This window comes from Panthera leo, chromosome E1 (assembly GCF_018350215.1).
Source record: "Panthera leo isolate Ple1 chromosome E1, P.leo_Ple1_pat1.1, whole genome shotgun sequence".
Taxonomy (NCBI): domain Eukaryota; kingdom Metazoa; phylum Chordata; class Mammalia; order Carnivora; family Felidae; genus Panthera; species Panthera leo.
Genome location: NC_056692.1, coordinates 9,248,721 through 9,268,593, shown reverse-complemented (window position 1 = coordinate 9,268,593; position 19,873 = coordinate 9,248,721). Strand labels below are relative to the sequence as shown.

At 54.3% G+C, this 19,873-nt stretch overlaps 1 protein-coding gene and 1 long non-coding RNA gene across 2 annotated transcripts in view; one reads left to right on the top strand and one right to left on the bottom strand.

The window, feature by feature from the left end:
- LRRC75A (leucine rich repeat containing 75A) overlaps positions 1 to 19,873 on the bottom strand; it is a 45,977-nt gene that overhangs the window by 9,427 nt on the left and 16,677 nt on the right. Inside the window, exon 2 of the mRNA XM_042914740.1 lies at positions 6,106 to 6,234. Coding sequence (XP_042770674.1) covers positions 6,106 to 6,234 — 129 coding nt within the window. The remainder of the gene's footprint in view (positions 1 to 6,105; positions 6,235 to 19,873) is intronic.
- LOC122206019 lies at positions 7,169 to 10,769 on the top strand. Its single transcript, XR_006196346.1, has 3 exons — positions 7,169 to 7,389; positions 7,542 to 7,689; positions 10,643 to 10,769. It is a non-coding gene; the product is annotated as an uncharacterized LOC122206019 (long non-coding RNA).

Below are 19,873 nucleotides of genomic sequence, written 5' to 3'. Positions count from 1 at the left end.
AGCAAGCCCATCTAATTTTCCCCCAGCTCCGTCCATTTTCGAAGGCCCCTCCCGGCCTCCCTCTGCGGAGAACAGGACAAAGCAAGGGCTGGCCCCGAGTTGGAGAAGTCAGGAGAGGGTGGGGAAGGAAGAGGACGCAAGGAGAGGGAGGCGGCAAAGGAGGAGGAGGAAGTGCCGTTTCTGCGTGGTTTCCAGAAACAGCCCCCTCTCGGTACAGAACAACCACGCGCCCCTTGTGCAACCTCGACCGAGGAGTTTGAACACCGGCGCCGCAAAGGAACGGGGTCCGCGCGCCCTGCGCCCGCGCTCTGCAGGGCCCGCTCTGCTCTTCAAAGTGGTGAGGCCCAGCAGCCCCTTTGTGCAACCCCATCCCGGGCCGCTGCTGATTGGCCCAGAAGCGGGCACTAGCAGACCGCAGCCAACCAGCCGTGTCCTGGGGACGGGACACACCCCCGTCTCCTCCCCGGGCTGGACGCCCCCCCCCCCCCCCACCTCGAGGAGTAAACCCGGAGCCCCTGGAATGGAGACGGAGGCCGGGGTGAGCTGAGAGGCGGGACGGAGAGATGTCTGCCCTGCACTATAGTTCTAGCCCCGCCTTCCAAGCGTGGCTGTCTTTGGGCCCCACAAGACAGCTGCATAAATTCTCTTCTTAGCTTGAGGCAGCGTGAGTGGGCTTCTGTTACTTGCGACAGTCCTAACCCACGCCCGAGGCTCAAAGGCGGTTTGTGGAATCAATTCTGCAGCCCTTCCTCCCACCCATGGAAAAGGAAGAAGAAAGGAGAGGGACACGGTGCAAGCCAGGGGGGACCGGGCACTGCAGGGTGGGGTGCGTGTCCCGCAGTGCCTCTTCCGGCCTGACCATTGCCTCTGACCCGGGCCCTGGGGGAGAACCTGACGGACTCTCACTGGCTTGTCAGGAAAGATGCTTAAGGCCGACTGCAGTCCCCTCCAGGAGGGGGTCCCAGCAAACGGACACTGCCCCACCTCCCTACTGTCAGATGGTGACTCCCACCTGCCATCCTGGCTGCCCCAGGCACCTTTGTGTGCTCCCGCTGGCCCCAAACCAGCACAGCCCCCCACTACTACAGCCCCAAGGCTTCCCTCACTCATTCACAAATTCATTCATTCATCAGATATCGACTGTCCTTCCTACCGCTCGCTGGATGCTGCTCTAGATACTGAGTTCTCCTGGCTTTTCTCTTTACTCCCTTCCTGGAGTCCACTGTCTGCTCTTCTCGGTGCCTGGAAGGCTGAGCCTATAGACAGCATCACTGACCCTCTTGCCCCGGCTTCCAGTCGGGTTCAGCTAATGAGAGCGATTGGAGCGAGGTCAGAGGACAGGAGGAAAGGCCCTTCTCTTCTCATTCCCTTCTTGTTTCAGCCTGTGTGGTAGTCAGCCTCCAAGATGGCCCCCACCACCCATCCTGGCCTCCTGTAATAGCCCCCTTTCATAGTCTCCTTCCACACGGCATCAGGGCCGACCTGAGCGGTCCACAGAATGTGGCTAGGTCATAAGAGATATTGTGGTGTCTGCCTTGCTCTTTATCGGATCACCTGCTCAGCGATAAGCCAGCTGCCACCATGTGAGGAAGTTCAAAAGGTCCTATGGAGAGGCCCGTGTGGCAAGGAGCTGGGGGCTCCTGCCAACAGCCAAGGGATGTGCCATCCGGGAAGGGGGTCTGCCAATCTAGAACCACTGATACTCTCTGTCCCTGTCTCAAAATAAATAAATAAATAAACAGACAAACAAAAATACTGCATGGTTCTAAAAGCAGGGTTCTGGCTCCCATGTCACGGCTTGCACCCACGGCCCTTTCTGGTAACAGCTTCCCGCTGCTGCTCATCTTTGGGTGTCTCAACATCCCCTGTGGGCTTCCGTGTGGCCTGCTTCTCCCCGGGGCCCTGCCTGGCGCAAGAAGTAATGGCGCACGAGACAGATGCCATCTCTTGCCCGTTTGGAATCGACATTCTGGTGGGGAAGGCGGGCAGTAGGTTAGCTCACGCGTAAGCAAGCCAGAGAACTTCGGAGACCAGTGGGTGAAATAACGCAACACACAGCGCAAAGGCTGGCCGGGACGACTCTGCGAGCTAGGCTGGTCAGAGGTGGCCCTGGAGAGGACACAGTCGGGCTGAGTCTGAACGGAGGAGAGGGCAGCCCAGCCAGAGAGGGCAGGTGTGGCCACAGGCCGCCGCAGGGTCCCTAAGGGTCAGGAAGGATCTGGATGCTCTGGGCACAGACAGGAGGGCCACGTGGCTGGAGCAGAATGAGCGGGGCGGACAGGGAAATAAATGACACAGGAGATGCAGGCAGGGGCAAATAAAGAGTTTGGTTTCAGCCTACAACGCGACGCCACAATGGAAGGTGTCTCAGGGAGGCGCACGTGTGATCCAGGGTACCTTGCGGAGGATGAGTCTCTGGCTGTTCCCAGAGCATAGAGGGTAGGAGGCAGGAGCAGAGGCCCAGAGTCCAGGTGGAGACTCTGACAGCAGCCCTGAGACGGGGGACGCGGGGACAAGGAGGGCCTTGGAGAGACCCCAACCATTAGGGAATCAGGGCTGTTGGAACTTGCTGGCTGTGGCGGGCAACATGGCTGTTCTGTCCCAAACGCCCTTGGATCCATGTTTCCCAATTTTGTGCTTCTGTCTGGACGGACCAGGCGAGCCAGTGAGACAGATGTGCTTGGGAGCTTACGTCCCAGGGGAACCCATCTATGGTTCGAGCCCCGGGGTCCTCGAGGGACCAGGCCAAAGCCACCTGCCCTCCTCAGGATGGAGCCTGGGCTGGCCTGGCTTCCCTGGGACACCTCCTTAACAGATCGCTGTCCACACACCCTCATTTTAGCGTCTGCGTGCGGGGAACCCCACTGCAGACACGATGGGATAGATGTGAGGGGCTGGAGCTGGGGCCCAGGGAAGGAAAGAGCCTCAAATTTCCCACTAAGTGACCTGTGCTCACAGTGGGGGAGGGGTGGTGACTCACGGGCTCCAGGGCACAAATGTCCAAGAGGTGGGTGACTTTTGAGTCTGAAGCTGGGCTGTGGATTAATCAGCACACAGTCACGGGCGGGATGGGGTTCTGCCCGTCCCCTTCCGCCTGGGGACAGGCACAGACCCACCCCTTTGCCAGGGCCCAGGCCACCTCCAGCTGGGACACAGGTCAAGAAAATGGATGGGACTCATTCAAGGGGGTCGTCTTAGTGGTGGGAAGGGTTATTTGTCTGGTGGATGCTCCACCAAGGCTGGACCAGGAAGGGTTGCTTCCTTTGTCCCATCTCACAATTGAGGGAGACGCCCCCTCATAGTTGACGGTCTTGACATCTCTGTCTATAACCTTAAGGCTCACACTTGGGTGAAAGAGCTAAAGAATGGGAGGTCCTGGCCAGCCCCAAGGCAGTCATGTATTGGGGGTGGGCCTGGGGGCTGCCCTTACCACCAGCCTCGGGCCCTAGAGTCGGGGCCGCCCATCTCGGCCTCCACCCCAACCGGAAGAGTCCTTCGGAAGGGCTTCTCCTGCCACATGGCCTTAGATATGGGCAGGGGAACTCGCCAGGCTCCCGGGCCTCCGACAGGGCTGACGCCACCGGCTGGCTCTCGGAAATCCGGAAATCCGAAGCCAGACCCTTGTTCTCCAAGACTCTGAGGCCACTGCCGGCCTCCGTGCCCCACAACTGACGTGCTGGGCCCGAGCACCCTGCTTGGCACATGATTGGTGCTCGATGACTGAATTATACCTTAGCTTCTGCGTACAGGGGCTCGTCCATGCCAGACACACGGCGTCCTTCTCAAGAATCATTTCTCCGACGGGTCCACGGGAGACGGTGTTGTTATCCCCCTTTGGAGCGGAGGAAGATGAAGTTCCGGGGTGCCTGGGCGGCTCAGTTGGTTAAGCGCCAACTCTCGGTTTCCGCTCAGGTCATGACCTCACAGTTCGTGAGTCCGAGCTCCACGTCGGACTCTGCACTGTCAGCCCAGAGCCTGCTTGGGATTCTCTCTCTCCCTCTCTCTGTCTCTCCCCCACTCTCTCTCTCAAAATAAATAAATAAATAACCTTAAAAAAAAAGAAGAAGAAGAAGAGGCCAGAGAACTAGCTAGTTTTCTTTCTGCCACGTGAGGCCACAGCAAGAAGGTGGCTGTCTGCAAACCCAGAGCAGGGCTCTCATCGGAACCCGACCATGCTGGGCACCCTGATCTTGGGCTTCCGGTTTCCAGAACTGTGAGCAACACATTTTTGTTTTTTATAAGCCACGCGGTCAGTGGTAACGTGTTGTAGCGGCCTGAGCTAAGACAATAACAGGGCCCTGTGGTCGCCGCCCAGACGGAAGGGATGGAACTCAGCACAGAATCCCTTGGGCCACCTCTCCTTCCCGCCCCGTCCAGTCTCCTGAGGTCCGGCATGGGCGGGCAGGGAGAGAGGAGGGGGGAAGGTGCTCAGGCTGTTCCCGCACAGGCCCCCCACCTCCAGCCCCCATGCAACCCTGCGAGCCCCCACTCAAGCCCTGAGAGAAGCTGCTGGCCATTGAGGGACAGTGCAGAGATCCTGAACAGCCGGTCCCCACTCTGCCCGGAACTGGGGTCCAGATCACATCTGGAGTGTAACCTTTATCCGATGACTTCATTGCCTGAATCTGGTCTTCCTCAACGTTAAAATGGGCATGAAAATAACATCTCTCCCAATGAGCTGCTTTGAGTGTCACCCCTTCACCTGCGGGCATCTAAGTTCTAGAAAAGGCAGAGGTCTGGCACCTGCGAGGCCTACGGACTCTGGTCTCAGCTGCTCCAGGCTGAGCCAGGTATAATCTGAATGAGAAGTGAAGGTGACTCCAGGCCCAGCCGGTCCCCCCCCGCCCCCCCCCCCCCCCCCCGCGGCTCCTGGCACCCGCCCCTCTTCCCCAGGCCCGAGGCTCCCAGCCTGCCAACCGTCACTGCCAGCTTTTTCTAACCGGCACATATTTGAGCCCAGCATCCCTGCCTTCTGCTGTGTCCCACCACCAACCCTCCCCCACGCCTGCCGCCGACCGGCTCCCAGCCCTTCAGAACTCACTCCTTACCTCGGAGTCCTGGCTCCAAACAGCCCCAGAAGCCAAAGTCAAGGCCCTAGACAAAGGCCCAGATGGAGGCTCAGCTCCAGAGCAAGGTCCCAGCCCCCTGGACGACTCTGGGTCTGAAAATCACCTCCTCCCTCTTATCCTAGATCCTACTTTGAAAGCACGAGCTTCCCTCAGGCACTCCTGGGTCCTGCTCCAGCTTCCCTGCCCCTGTTCCGCGCTTCTTTTGGAAACTGCTAGAAATTGAGGGATGGGAGAGAAAAGCTCCAGGGTGGGGCTGCCCCACCCCGGCCCTCCCGGGCCCTGCCAGGGCAGCTCTGGGTGAGCCGGCCCCGCACCCCGAGAGGGAGAGGGGCAGAGCCTCCCATCCGGAAATGTCCAAGCAGTACCTGCCTGCGGAGCTGGGGACCCCGGAGCTTTTCCCTCTCAGCTTCGGAAGCCAGTGGACGTGAGCAAAGTGGGTGGGTGGAAAATGACATTCAGCCTTAGGCAGGGAGACCGCTGGGAGTGGTGGGGACTGAGGCATGCCGGAGGCAAGCAGGGTCCCTGCGCCTAAGGCCTGGCGGCGGAGACAGGGCCGGATCTGAGTGGTCTCCTGTCTGCCCTCACCCCTGCCACCTCTGCTCTTACGTGTCGTTGTGCGAGGTACAACCTACGTGACTCTACGCGGTGGCCCTGGCCCCACGTAATAGGGGACGCTACTCAACTCCAGTCCTATAGAAATGAGGGCTTCGTGTTACCAGAACTTCCCGTTTTTCAAGGGTAGCTAAATATGGAGAACGTGTGAAATATTCTGAGTTTTACATGTTGGCAGTGAATTCGGATTTAATACACTCAGGAGCCAAACAAATCCCCTGCTGATCATGCTGATCTCTGCTATGGATGCTGGGCCTTAGGACAGGGCAGGCATCGGGCCCGCTGGCTTGATGTCTGCACAAGGGGCTCGTGCCCCTCGGCCCCGGGCAGTATCGACCAACCCTCCTGGGCACTGGGTTCTCTGGCAGAAGGGCGCCCGCCTCACACCCCCAGATCTGGCGGGCTCAGACCACAGCTGCCGTACCGGCTTGGGGCAGTGGATGTAACGGGCCAGGCTGATGATGAGGTCGTGTGTGATGGGGTCCACCAGGTTCCGGAAGCTGGCGTAGCGGTACAGAACGTCGTCCAGAGAGGTTGACTCCATGCCCAGGTCCTGCAAGAGTGAAGGACGCCCAGAGGTCAGGAGCGGCTCAGCCCTGCCCCTCGAGTCCCACCCAACAGGCCCAGAACAGCCCTCTGCTCTGGAGGTGGCTCAGTGCCCCGCTCCAGCACCCAGGCAAAGGCGGAGACCACCCCCCCCCCCCCACACACACACACTCCCTTCAAGGTTTCCCAGCTGCAGAACTTCCCCAGGGGGCCAGGGAAGTCCCTGCAGAGATGGCCTTCCCAGCGCAGGGATGTATCTATCTCAAGCTCTCCAACCTCTGGACGAAGGTTTTCATGCTTCCTGAGGTCATTTTTACTCCTCCTTCTTGGTGGTCCTTTGTCTTGAGGGGCTTCTGAATCGTGGAGTTGAATGAGAGGCTGTCAGGTGCCCAGAAGAAAACCCCACCGGGGCTCCCACAGAAAGGGCATCAAGTGGGGGCAGAGCTTCCCCAAGCTTGAGGAGGGACAAGGGTTTGGGAGTCACCACACACCGAGAGCCCCAGTTGGGGGCCTCTGCAGACACCCCTGGCCTTCCCAGCAACGGACCCCATGGGCTTGGCCCAGAACAGTGGCCAGTGTGCATTAGGACCCAGGGGCCCGACTCCAAATGTTCTGGACTGTGTAAGACCCAGAGATTCTTACACAGCCCCAGGGAAAGGGCAGGCTCCCCAAACAGGACTAAGTGTGAATTCCCCACCAGTCAAGCCTGCGGAAGCTTGAAACAGCGTTAATCACTTTAGAGAAGTATAGAAACATGGGTTTCTACCCTAGAGAGTTAGAATAAACTTTATGCCCTCTCTGTGTGAAAGAGCAGGGGTAAACCTTGTGTCTTTCCTCGAGCGCCTCGCCCCAGTCTCTGTCGTCCTCTGGTGGGAGCTACGGTTTCTGTTCTCAGCTTGGTGGGTTGCCTGAACCAGGCAATGGTAACATTCCCACTCTGGGGGAGGAGGGGGGACTGCCCCCAGCCCACTTGGAGGACCACGGGGGCCACTGAAGGTGGGCAGGGAAAGCAAGCACCACCGACTTCTGCTGCCCTCACCCTACGGCCCCTGGTCCCCCGAGCTGCACTTGAAGCTGCCCACGCACAGGCCAGAGAAGGGAGGATCCCAGCCTGAGTTCCCAGGGGCCAGCGCCCGGGGCATAGGAAATGTGTGCTTAGTGGGTGAGTCCCAGGAGGGGTTTGCTCCCTGCCATTTTGGTGGTGATGGTGGTGGTGGTGGGGGGGTGTCCTGAACTTTTCCAAACACCTTCCCGTGTGATGCTTAGAAATCCCATAAGGCAAGTAGACTGCACATCATTATTCCCAATTTACAGATGAAGAAACCAAGGCCCAGGACTTTAGGAATGGAACGTACGACATGACGACTGTGGTCATCGCTGCTGAGTGAGCGCACATCCTAAGAGCTCTCATCGCAAAGAAGAAAACATGGTTTTTCTTTTTTTTCTCCCGTAACTACATGAGGTGAGGCGATTAACTCAGCTTACTGTGGTAACAATCTCACAGTGGCTGGAAGTCAAGCCGTGAGGCGGTACGCCTTAACCTTACACAATGCCATAACTTAATTATCTCCCAGTCACAGGGTGCCTGGGTGGCTCAGTTGGTTGAGCGTCTGACTTTGGCTCACGTCACGATCTTCTTTCTGGCTCATGAGTTCGAGACCCGCATCGGGCTCTCTGCTATTAGCTCAGAGCCTGGAGCCTGCTTCGGATTCTGTGTCTCCCTCTCTCTCTCTGCCCCTCCCCCACTAGTGCTCAGTCTCTCTCTCCAAAATAAATAAAAACATAAAAAAAATTTTTTTAATTATATCCCAGGCACAGTGAAAGAGAAACAATCACCTATAATAAAGATGTTTTTAAAGAAAAGTTTCGGGGCGCCTGGGTGGCTCAGTCGGTTAAGTGTCTGACTTCGGCTCGGGTCGTGATCTCACGGTTCGTGGGTTCGAGCCCCGCATCAGGCTCTGCTGACAGCTCGGAGCCTGGAGCCTGTTCCAGATTCTGTGTCTCCCTTTCTCTCTGTGCCCCTCCCCTGGTCGTGCTCTGTCTCTCTCTCTCCAAAACAAATATTAAAAAAATTTGTTAAAAAAAAAATAAAGAAAAATTTCAGGAATGGGTGGGGGGGTGGCTATGTGTCAGTGGGGGGCGGGGAGCTCTTTGGGGATTGCTCTGGTTTATCTGGTTTATCCGAAGTGAGTTGGGCTGGAGGCCGGATGAACGTGCAGGGAATGCCGTCCTGAAGTCCTGAGGTTTGGTGGTGACATTTTTAAGAGCAAAGAAAGGAAGGATCTTTGCTTCGTGGATCTGGCCGCGGGCACCTGAGTCGGTTAAGTGTCTGACTTTGGCTCAGGTCATGATCTCTGCTGTCAGCATGGGGCCCACTTTGGATTCTCTGTCCCCCTCTCTCTCTGCTCCTCCCCTGCTTTCTCTCTTTCTCAAAAATAAATTAACATTGAAAAAAAGAAAGAGAGAAAGAAAGAAAGAAAGAAAGAAAGAAAGAAAGAGGAAGGAAGGAAGGAAGGAAGGAAGGAATCGATTCCAAGGGCCAGTGAGGGGGGCTTTGCTGTCCACCCAGCAGGAATGGACCTCAGAGGCAAGGAGCCCTCTGTCAGGGCCTCTGGCTGCTGAAATAATTTACCAGGGACCTAGATGCAGGGCTCAAGGTCTGGTGTGCATACTGGCACAGGAAGGCTTCTGACGTGCCAGCTGCCAGGTTCCAGAGCTGAAGGCCTTTGCAGACCCAGATACAACACTGTTGTGGACCTCGGTCTCTGCCCTGACTTGTTCTATCCCTTAGCCAGCGCCGTGTCCTGGACAAGCTACCTCATATCACTGGGTCTCAGTTTCCTCATCTGTAAAATGGAGCCAGGGACCCTCCTTCATGAGTAGGTGAGGGCAATAAAACCAAGTAACATATGTAAAGCCTCTGGCAGGGGGCGCCTGGGTGGCTCAGTTGGTTAAGCATCTGACTCAGGTCATGATCTCAAGGTTAGCGGGTTTGAATCCCACATCGGGTGACCTCGAGTCCTACTTCTCTCTCTCTCTCTCTGCCTCTCGCTCACTTGCACCCTCTCTCTCTCTCTCATAAAAAAGAAGCCTCTGGCAGGGAAGAATACCACCAACACAGCCCTCCCCACCCTACCCTCCTGGCCTCCACCCCCCTCCCCTCTGCAAGGCCCCTCCTCTCCTTACACGATTGCTCTTAACCACTTCTTGGACCACAGACCCATTTGAGAATGTGACAAAAGCCATGACCTCTCTCTTTAGAAAACTCGAGATTTAGGCCTCATGGTCAGCAGGGTCAGGGCACGTGTGATCTCAGAACACACACTGTTACTCAGTAACGTGCAAAAATGCATCCTTGTGGCAGGAAGAGGCTGTGTCAAAGTGCTGAGGTTCCCCTTTCCTGGGGCCGTGGGTGAGGGAAGTGGACGGTCCCATGGGTGGAAATGGAGGGGTGGTTATTGCCACGGCCAGAGGCTGGATTTGTGGCCACAGGAGGACAGAAGATAGATTTATCTTTCTTTTCCTGCCTGTCCTTTGGTGAGATGTCGACTTCACGCCAGCCTCTGCCTCCCCTGTTTTGTCCCTGCCTGGATGTCCCTGCAGAAAGCACCAGATTCTAGGTTCTACCCAGCCCCCACACACTGTCAGTCTGTGGGCAACAGACTTCTTCCCTCTTGGGATCTGTTTCCCCGTCTGTGAAATGGGCAGATGAACCACACTAGTAGTTGCCAAACTGTATTTCCAAGATCTTGGGGCTGAAAGCAAACAACAGACAGGCCAGAGGGGTCAGCAAGCTCTCGACAGAGCAGGCCACCCTTCAGTTAAAAACTACAAGAACACAAACAACCCCCCAAAGTAGTTCTGTTGCCAAAGCCAAGTCTGAAAACCCTGGACTGGTTGACTGCCCGGGCTCTTGCACTCCTACCGGCCCTGCCCCCTCTTCCCATTTCCCTCCTTTCCAGGCCAGTAGAGGCCATGCCATCCGGGGAGGACCAAGAAAACCCTCGTTGTTAACCCTGGAGGCTGGAGCAGGTCTGGGGAGGCGCAAAACGTTCTTCCCAGAGCCCCTCGTGGTCACTCTGGGCACCCAGCCTGCTGACGGTGGCTCCAGCTGTGGGGGCTGCTGTTGTCTGGACTTGTTTAGCCGTTGCTTGGGAGGGGGGTGCCCAGGGGAGGAGAGGAGGGTCTCCCCAGGAAGGCAGACGTGGTCCTGCTCGGCCCTGCCCTGCTCACTGTGCTTCGGGTAACTGTGGGTCATGCCACAGCCCTCCCCGTGAATTGCAGCCGGGGTGGGGCTCCTGAAGGTCCCAGGGCTGCGGGTTATGAGAAGCTGCAACCCGGAAAACCAGATGGGGGCTGGACAAGGGCGGCTGCACATTTTATTGCTGTTATTTCTTTGTTTCGACCCCATCGAGGCCCACGAATGCTTGAGCTGCTTGAGGATATTTCTGGGCTCCTAGCTGTCCTCCCCACCCCGCTCTCCGAGGCTAATTCATGGGGGACGACTGTGTCACAGCTTTGCTCTGATGGCCCCACTGATGCTGCCCAACAGGGGCCTCCGACGTTAGGAGGCTCTCGGGAAGGGATGAGGCGGGAGGTAAGCGGTGACGTTAGGAGGCTCTCGGGAAGGGATGAGGCGGGAGGTAAGCGGTGCCTGCTGTGTGCACGGGGAAAAGACCCAGATCCACACGGGGCTCCTCCAGGCCACCCTGGGCACAGCCTTGGACTTTGGAGGGGCTGGTCTGCCTTGCAAAGTACCAGGCAGTAAAGAAAACAGCTTCCTCGCTGTGGTCTAAACAGCGGCATCTCTAGGAACTGGGCAAGCAGGGTTCCTTATCAGAAAGCTTGGGGACATCAGCGGGTGTCCCTGGGTCACTGCCGTAGGCAGCTTTGCTTGGAGAGTGTCACCAGCAGGGGACCAAGGTGGCCAGTGGCTGGCACACTCCATCTCGTGTAAGTGGGGGCCCCATGGTACTTGAGCTTGAAGAACCAGGTTTGGGGACTCGTTCCCGTAGGAAGACAGGTGATGGACCTGAGGTTAGGGGTAGGGGTATGGCTTTCCAAAAAGTGAGCAGAGATCTGTGTAGACGAGCATTTCTCCAGGTGTGGGCTATAGTCCCTTTCAGGGGCTCTGTGAGATCCTCTTTTCTAATGACATGTCAGCGTGACCTACATTTTCTTTGCAGACTTCAACCCCGACAAGCCGCTGCAAGAGACCGAATGCAGAAGCAGCAGGTATGAGAATCCAGCTATCTTCTGTCAAGCCACACGTTAAAGAGATTCGAAAAACTGTAAAACAATGCCACGTCCCTCACTGAGATGTTTTTCGTTTGAAAAATGTAGTTATTTTTGTCAAAATTTATTTCTTGCACATGTGAGATTATTAATTTTAAAAGAATGAATAAATAAATCTTTTTAATTTTTATTAAAATTTTTTAAAATTATGTATGCTGAGAGAGCGAGTGAGTGAGCAGGGAAGGGGCAGAGAGAGAGGGAGAGAGAATCCCAAGCATGGAGCCTGACGTGGGGCTCAAACCCAGAACCATGAGATCATGACCTGAGCCAAAAACCAAGAGTGGAGTGATTAACCGGCTGAGCCACCCAGGTGCCCCAATCTCTCTCTCTCTTTTTTTTAAGTGAACTCTACCCCCAGCGCGGGGCTTGAACTCACGACCCTGAGATCAAGAGTCACACGTTCTACCAACTGAGTCTGCCAGGTGCCCCGAAATGAATACATAAATCTTTAAAACACTTTTGTTTGATTTCTTTTTTTTTTTGTTTAACATTTATTTGAGAGAGAGAGAGAGAGAGAGAGAGAGAGACAGACAGAGCATGAGTGGAGGAGGGGCAGAGAGAGAGGGACACACAGAATTCGAAGCCGGCTCCAGGCTCTGAGCTGTCAGCACAGAGCTGGAGACAGACTTCGACCTGAACCGAAGTCAGATGCTTAAACCAACTGAGCCACCCAGGCGCCCCTTGTCTGATTTCTAATATGGTGACTAGCATCTGCTAGATATAACCCACATAAAGAAAATCTCTTTTTGAGGTCCTCAATAATTTTAAAGGGCATAAAGTTTCCCCAAAACATTCAAAATAGAACTACCGTGCAATCCAGGAATCCCACTTCTGGGGACATATACAAAGGAGACGAAAACAGACCATTGATGAGTTACACGCATTCTCATGTTCATTGCATTATTCACAATAGCCAAGAGGTGGGGACAAGCTAAGTGTTGGCTGAATGGATAAAGATGTGGTACACACACACACACACACACACACACACACACACACACACACTGGAATACTATTCAGCCATTAAGAGAAAGGAAATCCTGCCATCTGTGACCACACGGAAGGACCTTGAGGGCATTATGCTAAGGGAGATAAGTCAGACAGGAAAACAAATACTGCATGATCTCACTTCTATGTGGAATCTAGAAAGGACCAAACTCAAAAACACAGAGTGTAATGGTGGTTACCAGGGGCTGGGGGTGAGACACGTGGTTTAAGGGTATATACTAGCAACTAGTAGATAAGTAAGTCTGGGAGATTTAATACACAGTACGGTGATTGTAGACAACACCACTATTACAAACATTAACCTCGCTAAGAGACTAGGTTTGTTTTTTTTTGTTTTTTTTTTGTAAGTTTTTTATTTTAGAGAGAGAGTGTGAGAAGGGCAGCGGGGCAGAGGACGAGAGAGAGATAATCTTTTTAATGTTTATTTTTGAGCAGATTGGGGGGAGGCGGGAGCGGGGGCAGAGGATCTGAAACGGGCTCTGTGTGGGGCTTGAACTCACGAACCTTGAGATCATGACCTGAGCCAAAGTAGGGCGCTTAACTGACTGGGCCACCCAGGAGCCCCAACAGCTGGTATCTTTATAACCATGTCTCCAAGTCACCAAAGGGGCATCCCCCTGTGATCCCCTTTAAGACTCCAAAAATCCCTTCGTGGTACCTCTCCTGTGACCCCAACTGTTCCTCAGTGTCTCATCTCCATCCTGCCAACCCTCTCAGGCTTCCCTTCCTGACACAAATCGACTTAACTTCTCTGGCTGACCAACCCGCTCCCCAACCAGAAAGTAACAAGTCTTAGCAAACATGGGAAGAAACGGGAAACCTTGTGCTTGCTGAAGAGAAGGTGAAACGGCACAGTCACTGTGGAAAAGAGAATGGCATTTCCTCAAAAAATTAAAAATAGACGGGTGCCCGGGTGGCTCAGTCGGTTAGGCGTCTGACTTCGGCTCAGGTCATGACCTCGCGGTCTGTGAGTTCGAGCCCCATGTCGGGCTCTGTGCTGACAGCTCGGAGCCTGGAGCCTGTTTCAGATTGTGTGTCTCCCTCTCTCTCTGCCCCTCCCCAGCTCACGGTCTCTCTCTCTCAAAAACAAATATACATTAAAAACATTTTTTTTAGTTAAAAATAGAATTACCATATATGCCCCTGAAGAACCGAAAAGCGGGGACTCGAGCCAACATTTGCACACCTGCAGCATTATTTGCAATAGCCAAAAGGTGGAAACAACCCAAGTGTCCACCAACAGATGGGTGGAGAACCAAAGTGTGGTGTATACACAACGATGGAATATTATTCCGTCATGAAAAGGAATGAAACCCCACATGTGCTACACCACGGACGAACCTTGAGGATATTATGCTAAGTGAAATAGGCCGGTCACAAAAGGATAGTCCCACTTACATGAGGTTCTGAGAGCCATCAAATTCACAGAGACAGAAAGTAGGTGGCCGTCATGGGCTGGGGGGACAAGGATTGAGGAGTTAGTGTTTAACGGGTACAGAGTCTCAGCTTTGCAAGACGAGAGAGTTCTGGAGATGGGATTGCACAACAATATGAACGCACCAATACCAACCTTTGAAAATGGTTAAGACAGTACATTTTATGTTCTGCGTAGTTCCCAACAACGTAAGGAAAGACCTAGGAAGGCAAACACAGACACCTTCTGGAGGTGGGAGGAGGGTTCAGGAGGAGCAGGGGGCATGCGCATCTGGCCATTTTTTTCTTCTGTCACATTTGGTTACGAAATTTTTTTGCCACTGTGTCCATCTTTCCATCTACAAACGCCAACCTTTTCTCAACCTGTTCTTTTCATCAGGAAAACCGACGGTGGCTCTCAGTCTCTTGTGATTGTAGCTTTTATTTTTTTTAAAGGATTTTATTTTTATTTTTTTAAGTTTTATTTATTAAAAAAATTTAAATATTTTTGAGAGAGAGAGAGAGAGAGAGAAAACGAGTGGGGGAGGGGCAGAGAGAGAGGGAGACCCAGAATCCAAAGCAGGCTCCCAGGCTCTGAGCTGTTGGCACAGAGCCCGATGCGGGGCTCACACCCACGAACCGTGAGATCACGACCCGAGCCGAAGTCAGATGCCTAACCAACTGAGCCACCCAGGAGCCCCAAGGATTTTAAGTCATCTCTACCCCCAACGTGGGGCTTGAACTCACAACCTCGAGATCAAGAGTCGCGGGCTCTACCAACTGAGCCAGCAGGGGGCCCCTGATCTTATCTTTTCCATGTCCTTTCCATAACACTCTCTCAGAGTGTCTCAAGTTTGCCTTCCTTGTCCCCATCCTTGATCTCATGTTCTGAGTCTCAGTCTCTCCAGGAAGGACGGCAAGTGGGCGAGCATTTTCCTCCGATTCTTATTTTTCTCATTAATCTCCTTTTCATCTCACCCTCTGGTTCCCCCCCCGCCCCCCGTTTCAGCTTGGCCTCTTTGTGCGGCATTTTGTTCTTTTCCCACAAAGTTCACTTCTTCCGGATCCTGCTGTAGATCATTTTTGGAAGTCAGGGTTCAGCTTCCGTGGCATTGATTTATCCTACACACGTGTTTTTTTCTTTTCCCCACTTGTTCACCCTGGAAAGAGGCACGATCTAGTGAGACCCACGTCTATCATCTGTCTAGTGGTGATACTGTGATTTGTAGTAACTTATAATATATATTTGGGGGCGCACCTGGGTGGCTCAGTAGGTTGAGCATCTGACTCTTGATTTCGGTTCAACGTTTGTGAGTTCGAGCCCCACGTCGGGCTCTATGCTGACAGCGCAGATCCTGCTTGGGATTCCCTCTCCCTCTCTCAAAAATTAATTAATTAATTAATTAATTAATTAATTAAAAAATATATAGGAAATATATATTTGGTCTTTGTCCCCATTTCTGGCACAGAGCTCCTAAAACCCTTGGAATTTCCTACATGATGAGAGAGACAGAAGTGTCTTGTGTCGTGTTAATGAGGTGACTTTGGGACAGCCCCCAGGATCACCTAATGAAGGGGGCTGGTCCAGCAGTCGGTGATTAGTGGGTTGGAACTTTCGGTCCCACCTCCCTGCCCTCTGGAGATGGGTAGGGGCTGGAGGTTGGGTTAGTCGCCAATGGCCAATGATTTCATCAGTCATGACTGTGTAATGAATCCTCCACAAAACCCTCAGATGGGGTTTGGAGAGACAGGTTCGGGACGCGAGGACACAGGGGAGAGCGAGATCATCTGCAGGGAAGCTCTGACTCCTTCCCCCACACCTTGCCCTCTCTTCCATGTGGCGGTTCCTGAGTTACATCCTTTAATAACTAGTAAGTAAACTGCTTTCCCGAGTCCTATGAGCTGCTCTGGCAAGTTCACTGAACCCCAGGAGAGGATTGTGGTGATGAGGGAGCGTAGGGCAAGCTAGGGCAGAGTATAGGCTAACGGCAATCTCCCCCCCCCCCCCCACAACCCCTGCAGGTGGCATCTATGGGATATTCCTCAGACACTCCTGGTTGCCCAAGAACAAAGGGGTTCAAGGGCTTGCTATGGCGATGTGGGAAACTAAGACACATGAAAACTTAAACTCCCTTACTGCCTTCAGCTCACTGACGAGTCCTTGAAACAGGCAGCGACCTCCTCTAGGAGCTCAGCTGCCTTGATGATGACACTTCGCTAGGGCCAAAACGGAATCTTGGCTTAACATTTTCCTGACCCCCCCCCCAGGAACCTGCAAGTCTACTTTAACATACAAAAATTCCTTTGGAAACCTCCTCTCTCTCAACTGCCCCAAGATATATGCTGGCAATCGTACTCCAAGCTTATGGCCCCCCAATATACACCCGAAGGGTCTCACGACTTGAGGCTTTATTAAACGGTAATAAATGGTGTTTTCCTAACAGCAGCTGGCCACTCAAGGTCCTGGAAACCTTGCTCCCAAAGTTCCTTCGAGACTTACTCCGTCCCTGACCCCTCCCAACTGGAGGGTATATAACGAGTTATCCGTCACGACCCCATGCAGCTCTTCCTGCCCACGGGGCCTGTCCCCGTGCTTTAATAAAATCACCTTTTTTTTAACGTTTTATTTATTTTTGAGACAGGGAGAGACAGCATGAACAGGGGAGGGTCAGAGAGAGGGAGACACAGAATCGGGAGCAGGCTCCAGGCTCCGAGCTGTCGGCACAGAGCCCGACGCGGGGCTCGAACTCACGGACCGCGAGATCATGACCTGAGCCGAGGTCGGCCGCCTAACCGACTGAGCCACCCAGGCGCCCCAGTAAAATCACCTTTTTGCCCCAAAGACGTCTTCAAGAATTCTTTCTTGGCTGTTGGCTCCAGATCCCGCCCCCCACCATCACCCCAAAACTTCATCAGTAGGAACCTCCAGCCTGTAGCCCATGGGTCACAGCACGAGTGACAACCCGGACTTTGACTTGGCCTCTGAAGTGGGGGTCGGGCGCAGTCTTGTAGGGCTGAGCGCCCTTCACCCTTGGGCTCTGATGCTCCCCCCAGGTAAACGGGGCCAGAATGCAGTTGAGTTCCAGGGCACCCAGCTGGTGTCTGAGAATTGCATGTCGGTGGAAAACTGCGCCCACACGTTGCAATCGGGGACCAGAGTCATGACCTTGTCCCATGGCTGCTTCCTGGGTAAGAACAGAGTCCACCTCGTCCGGCTCTGGCTTGCTGAAGAAGCCAGCTCGGGGCCAGGCCTGGGACACCGAGCCAAGGCGACTCTGACCTTGGGAAGGGACATCCTCACCCACCCCCACAGCCTGGGCCCTTGACGGCCTCCGTGAACATTCACCGTGGTGTCCGCATCCGAGGACTTTCCCAGCCCCGGCGGCCTTACTGCACTTCCGGTCTGGAGGTGGTGGCCTCCTGGGCCTTGCGTTGCTTTCTCCGAATGCAGAAGCAGCACAGGGGAGGAGGGCTCGGAGGGGAGGGGGTAAGCAGCACTCTTTCTATCCCCAAATCACCCGCCTGCCGCTTGCTGGAGGGGAAAGAGGCAGCTGCCTGACTTCCTGATTAATGGAGTTCTCACACTGAGGCCTCAGATTCCTGAGGGGAAGCTGGGAGCCAGCGCTGCTGCAGGAAGACGGGAGGTTCCTCCCAGACTGTCCACCTGTCTCTGTTTTCAGTGTTTTTCATCTTTTTTTGGCATGTCTTCTTAGGGATTTTAGGGGAAGGCTGGGGGAAGCCGCACAGGAGGCCGCCAGGCACACGCTATTTTAAACCCGCAGCCACCCCCTTCCCTTTCAGATTGAGGTTTGAAACTCATCCCCAGAAGGAAGGCCCCACGGGAAATGAGCGCGGTCTCTCCCCTCCAGGCATGACTCCACGGTTTCTGCGACAACAGAGCAGGGGAAGGAGGAAGGCGGCAGGCCGCAGGCTCTGCGTAGAAACCAGCCAAGGCAGACAGCTTCAATCTGGAAGCCGCCAGAGCCTGAATGTGCAAAGCTACTTAATGAGGTTGTAATCAAACACAGTCCACCAGAGGGGGATTAATTAGAGTCCGGAGGGCGGGCAGGAAGCAGCCCGGGCTTCTCTCTCCCCTCCCGGCCCTGGAACATCAGAGGCAGCTCTTCCTGAGGGGGTGGGCACCGACTGGGGAATACTGGCTGACTCAACTTCTGTCCCCTCCCCTGTGACATTCAGGCTGGCCTTCCTGGGGATTCCCAGGAGGAGGGGGGGAGGGAAGAGAACTGGCAGGTGCCAGGAGGGAAAAGCAGCCCCAGGGAGAGGAGCCAGAGGGAGGGAGTCTGGTGAGGACTCCAGGCAGCTGCTCACTGGAGGCCGACAAGTCTCCGAGGAAGCAGGAAGGAGTCTTAAAAGCCCCCCAGGGAATGCGGGGGGCCGCTGGGGGTGGATGTCCACACCACAGAAAGAGGTGCAGGATACTGGACACCCAAACTGTGGTGCCTAGTCCCCGGAACTCTGGGAGCGCTATCTCCCTTGATAAAAGGGTCTTTGCAGATGTGGTTAAGTAACGGATCATCCTGGATCATCCAGGTGGGCTCTAAATCCAATGACAGATGTCCTTATAAGGAGGTGACACCAAGGCATAGGCAGTCGGGGCACGCGGCCCTGCCAACAACTTAATTTGGACGTCTGGCCTCCAGAACCGTAAGAGAATACACTTCCGCCGTTCTAAGCCCCCGGGCTGCTGATCCCTTGTTACGGCAGCTCTGGGAAATTAATACACCCAACCAAAACAGAGGTGGCATTTTCCCCGGGGGATGCGCCAAGGAGGGCAAGTGGACTGGGACCCCTCCTCTCCTCCAGCCGTGGGCGACCAAGGGCCACTGCCATCAGAAATCTACTTTGTCTAGGGGCGCCTGGGTGGCTCAGTTGGCTAAGCGTCCGACTTAGGCTCAGGTCACGATCTCACGGTTCGCGAGTTCGAGCCTCGCGTCGGGCTCTGCGCTGACAGCTAGGAACCTAGAGCCTGCTTCAGATTCTGTGTCTCCCTCTCTCTCTGCCCCTCCCCTGCTCATGCTCCGTCTGTCTCTGTCTCAAAAATAAATAAACATCACAAAAAAAAAAAAAAAAAGAAACCTACGTTTGTTTCTACCAGCCTGGGTCCTCTCTGGGTGCATGTATCCCCTCCCGCACCCTTCCCTTTGCTATCTGCCCCCCAAGGAGGTGGGACCGCCTGCCCTGAGATGATTCCCAGCTCACTATGAGAAAGAACGTTTCAAAACAAGAGGCGAAGGAGATTCTGACGGCCCCCGCACCGTGGGGAACCCTATGCCCACTCTGCTGGGTGGGATAAGACAGACCCACAAGGACTAAGACTACGATTCCACCCATATGAGGTCCCTAGAGGAGTCAAGTTCATGGACACACGAAGTAGAAGAAGGGTGGTTGTCAGGAGCTGGGAGGAGGGGGATGGGGCAGTGTTGTTTAGTGGGAACTGAATTGCAGTTGGGAAAGATGAAAACATTCTGGAGACGGATGAAGGGGATAGTTGCACGATGAAGTGAATATACTTAATGCCACTGAACTGTACATCTAAATGTTGTTAAAACTGTGAATTTTTCAAAAAGATTTTATTTATTTATTTAAATTCATCTTTATTTATTTTGAGAGAGAGAGAGAGAGAGAGCAGGGGAGGGGCAGAGAGAGGGAGACAGAGCCCCAGGCAGGCTCCTTGCAGTCAGCACAGAGCCCGATGCAGGGCTGGAACTCATGAACCGTGACATCAGGACCTGAGCCCGAGTCAAGAGTCGGATGCTTAACCGACTGAGCCACCCAGGAGCCCCTAGAAGATTTTATTTTTTATTTTTTTAAATTTTTTTTTCAACGTTTTTTTATTTATTTTTGGGACAGAGAGAGACAGAGCATGAACGGGGGAGGGGCAGAGAGAGAGGGAGACACAGAATCGGAAA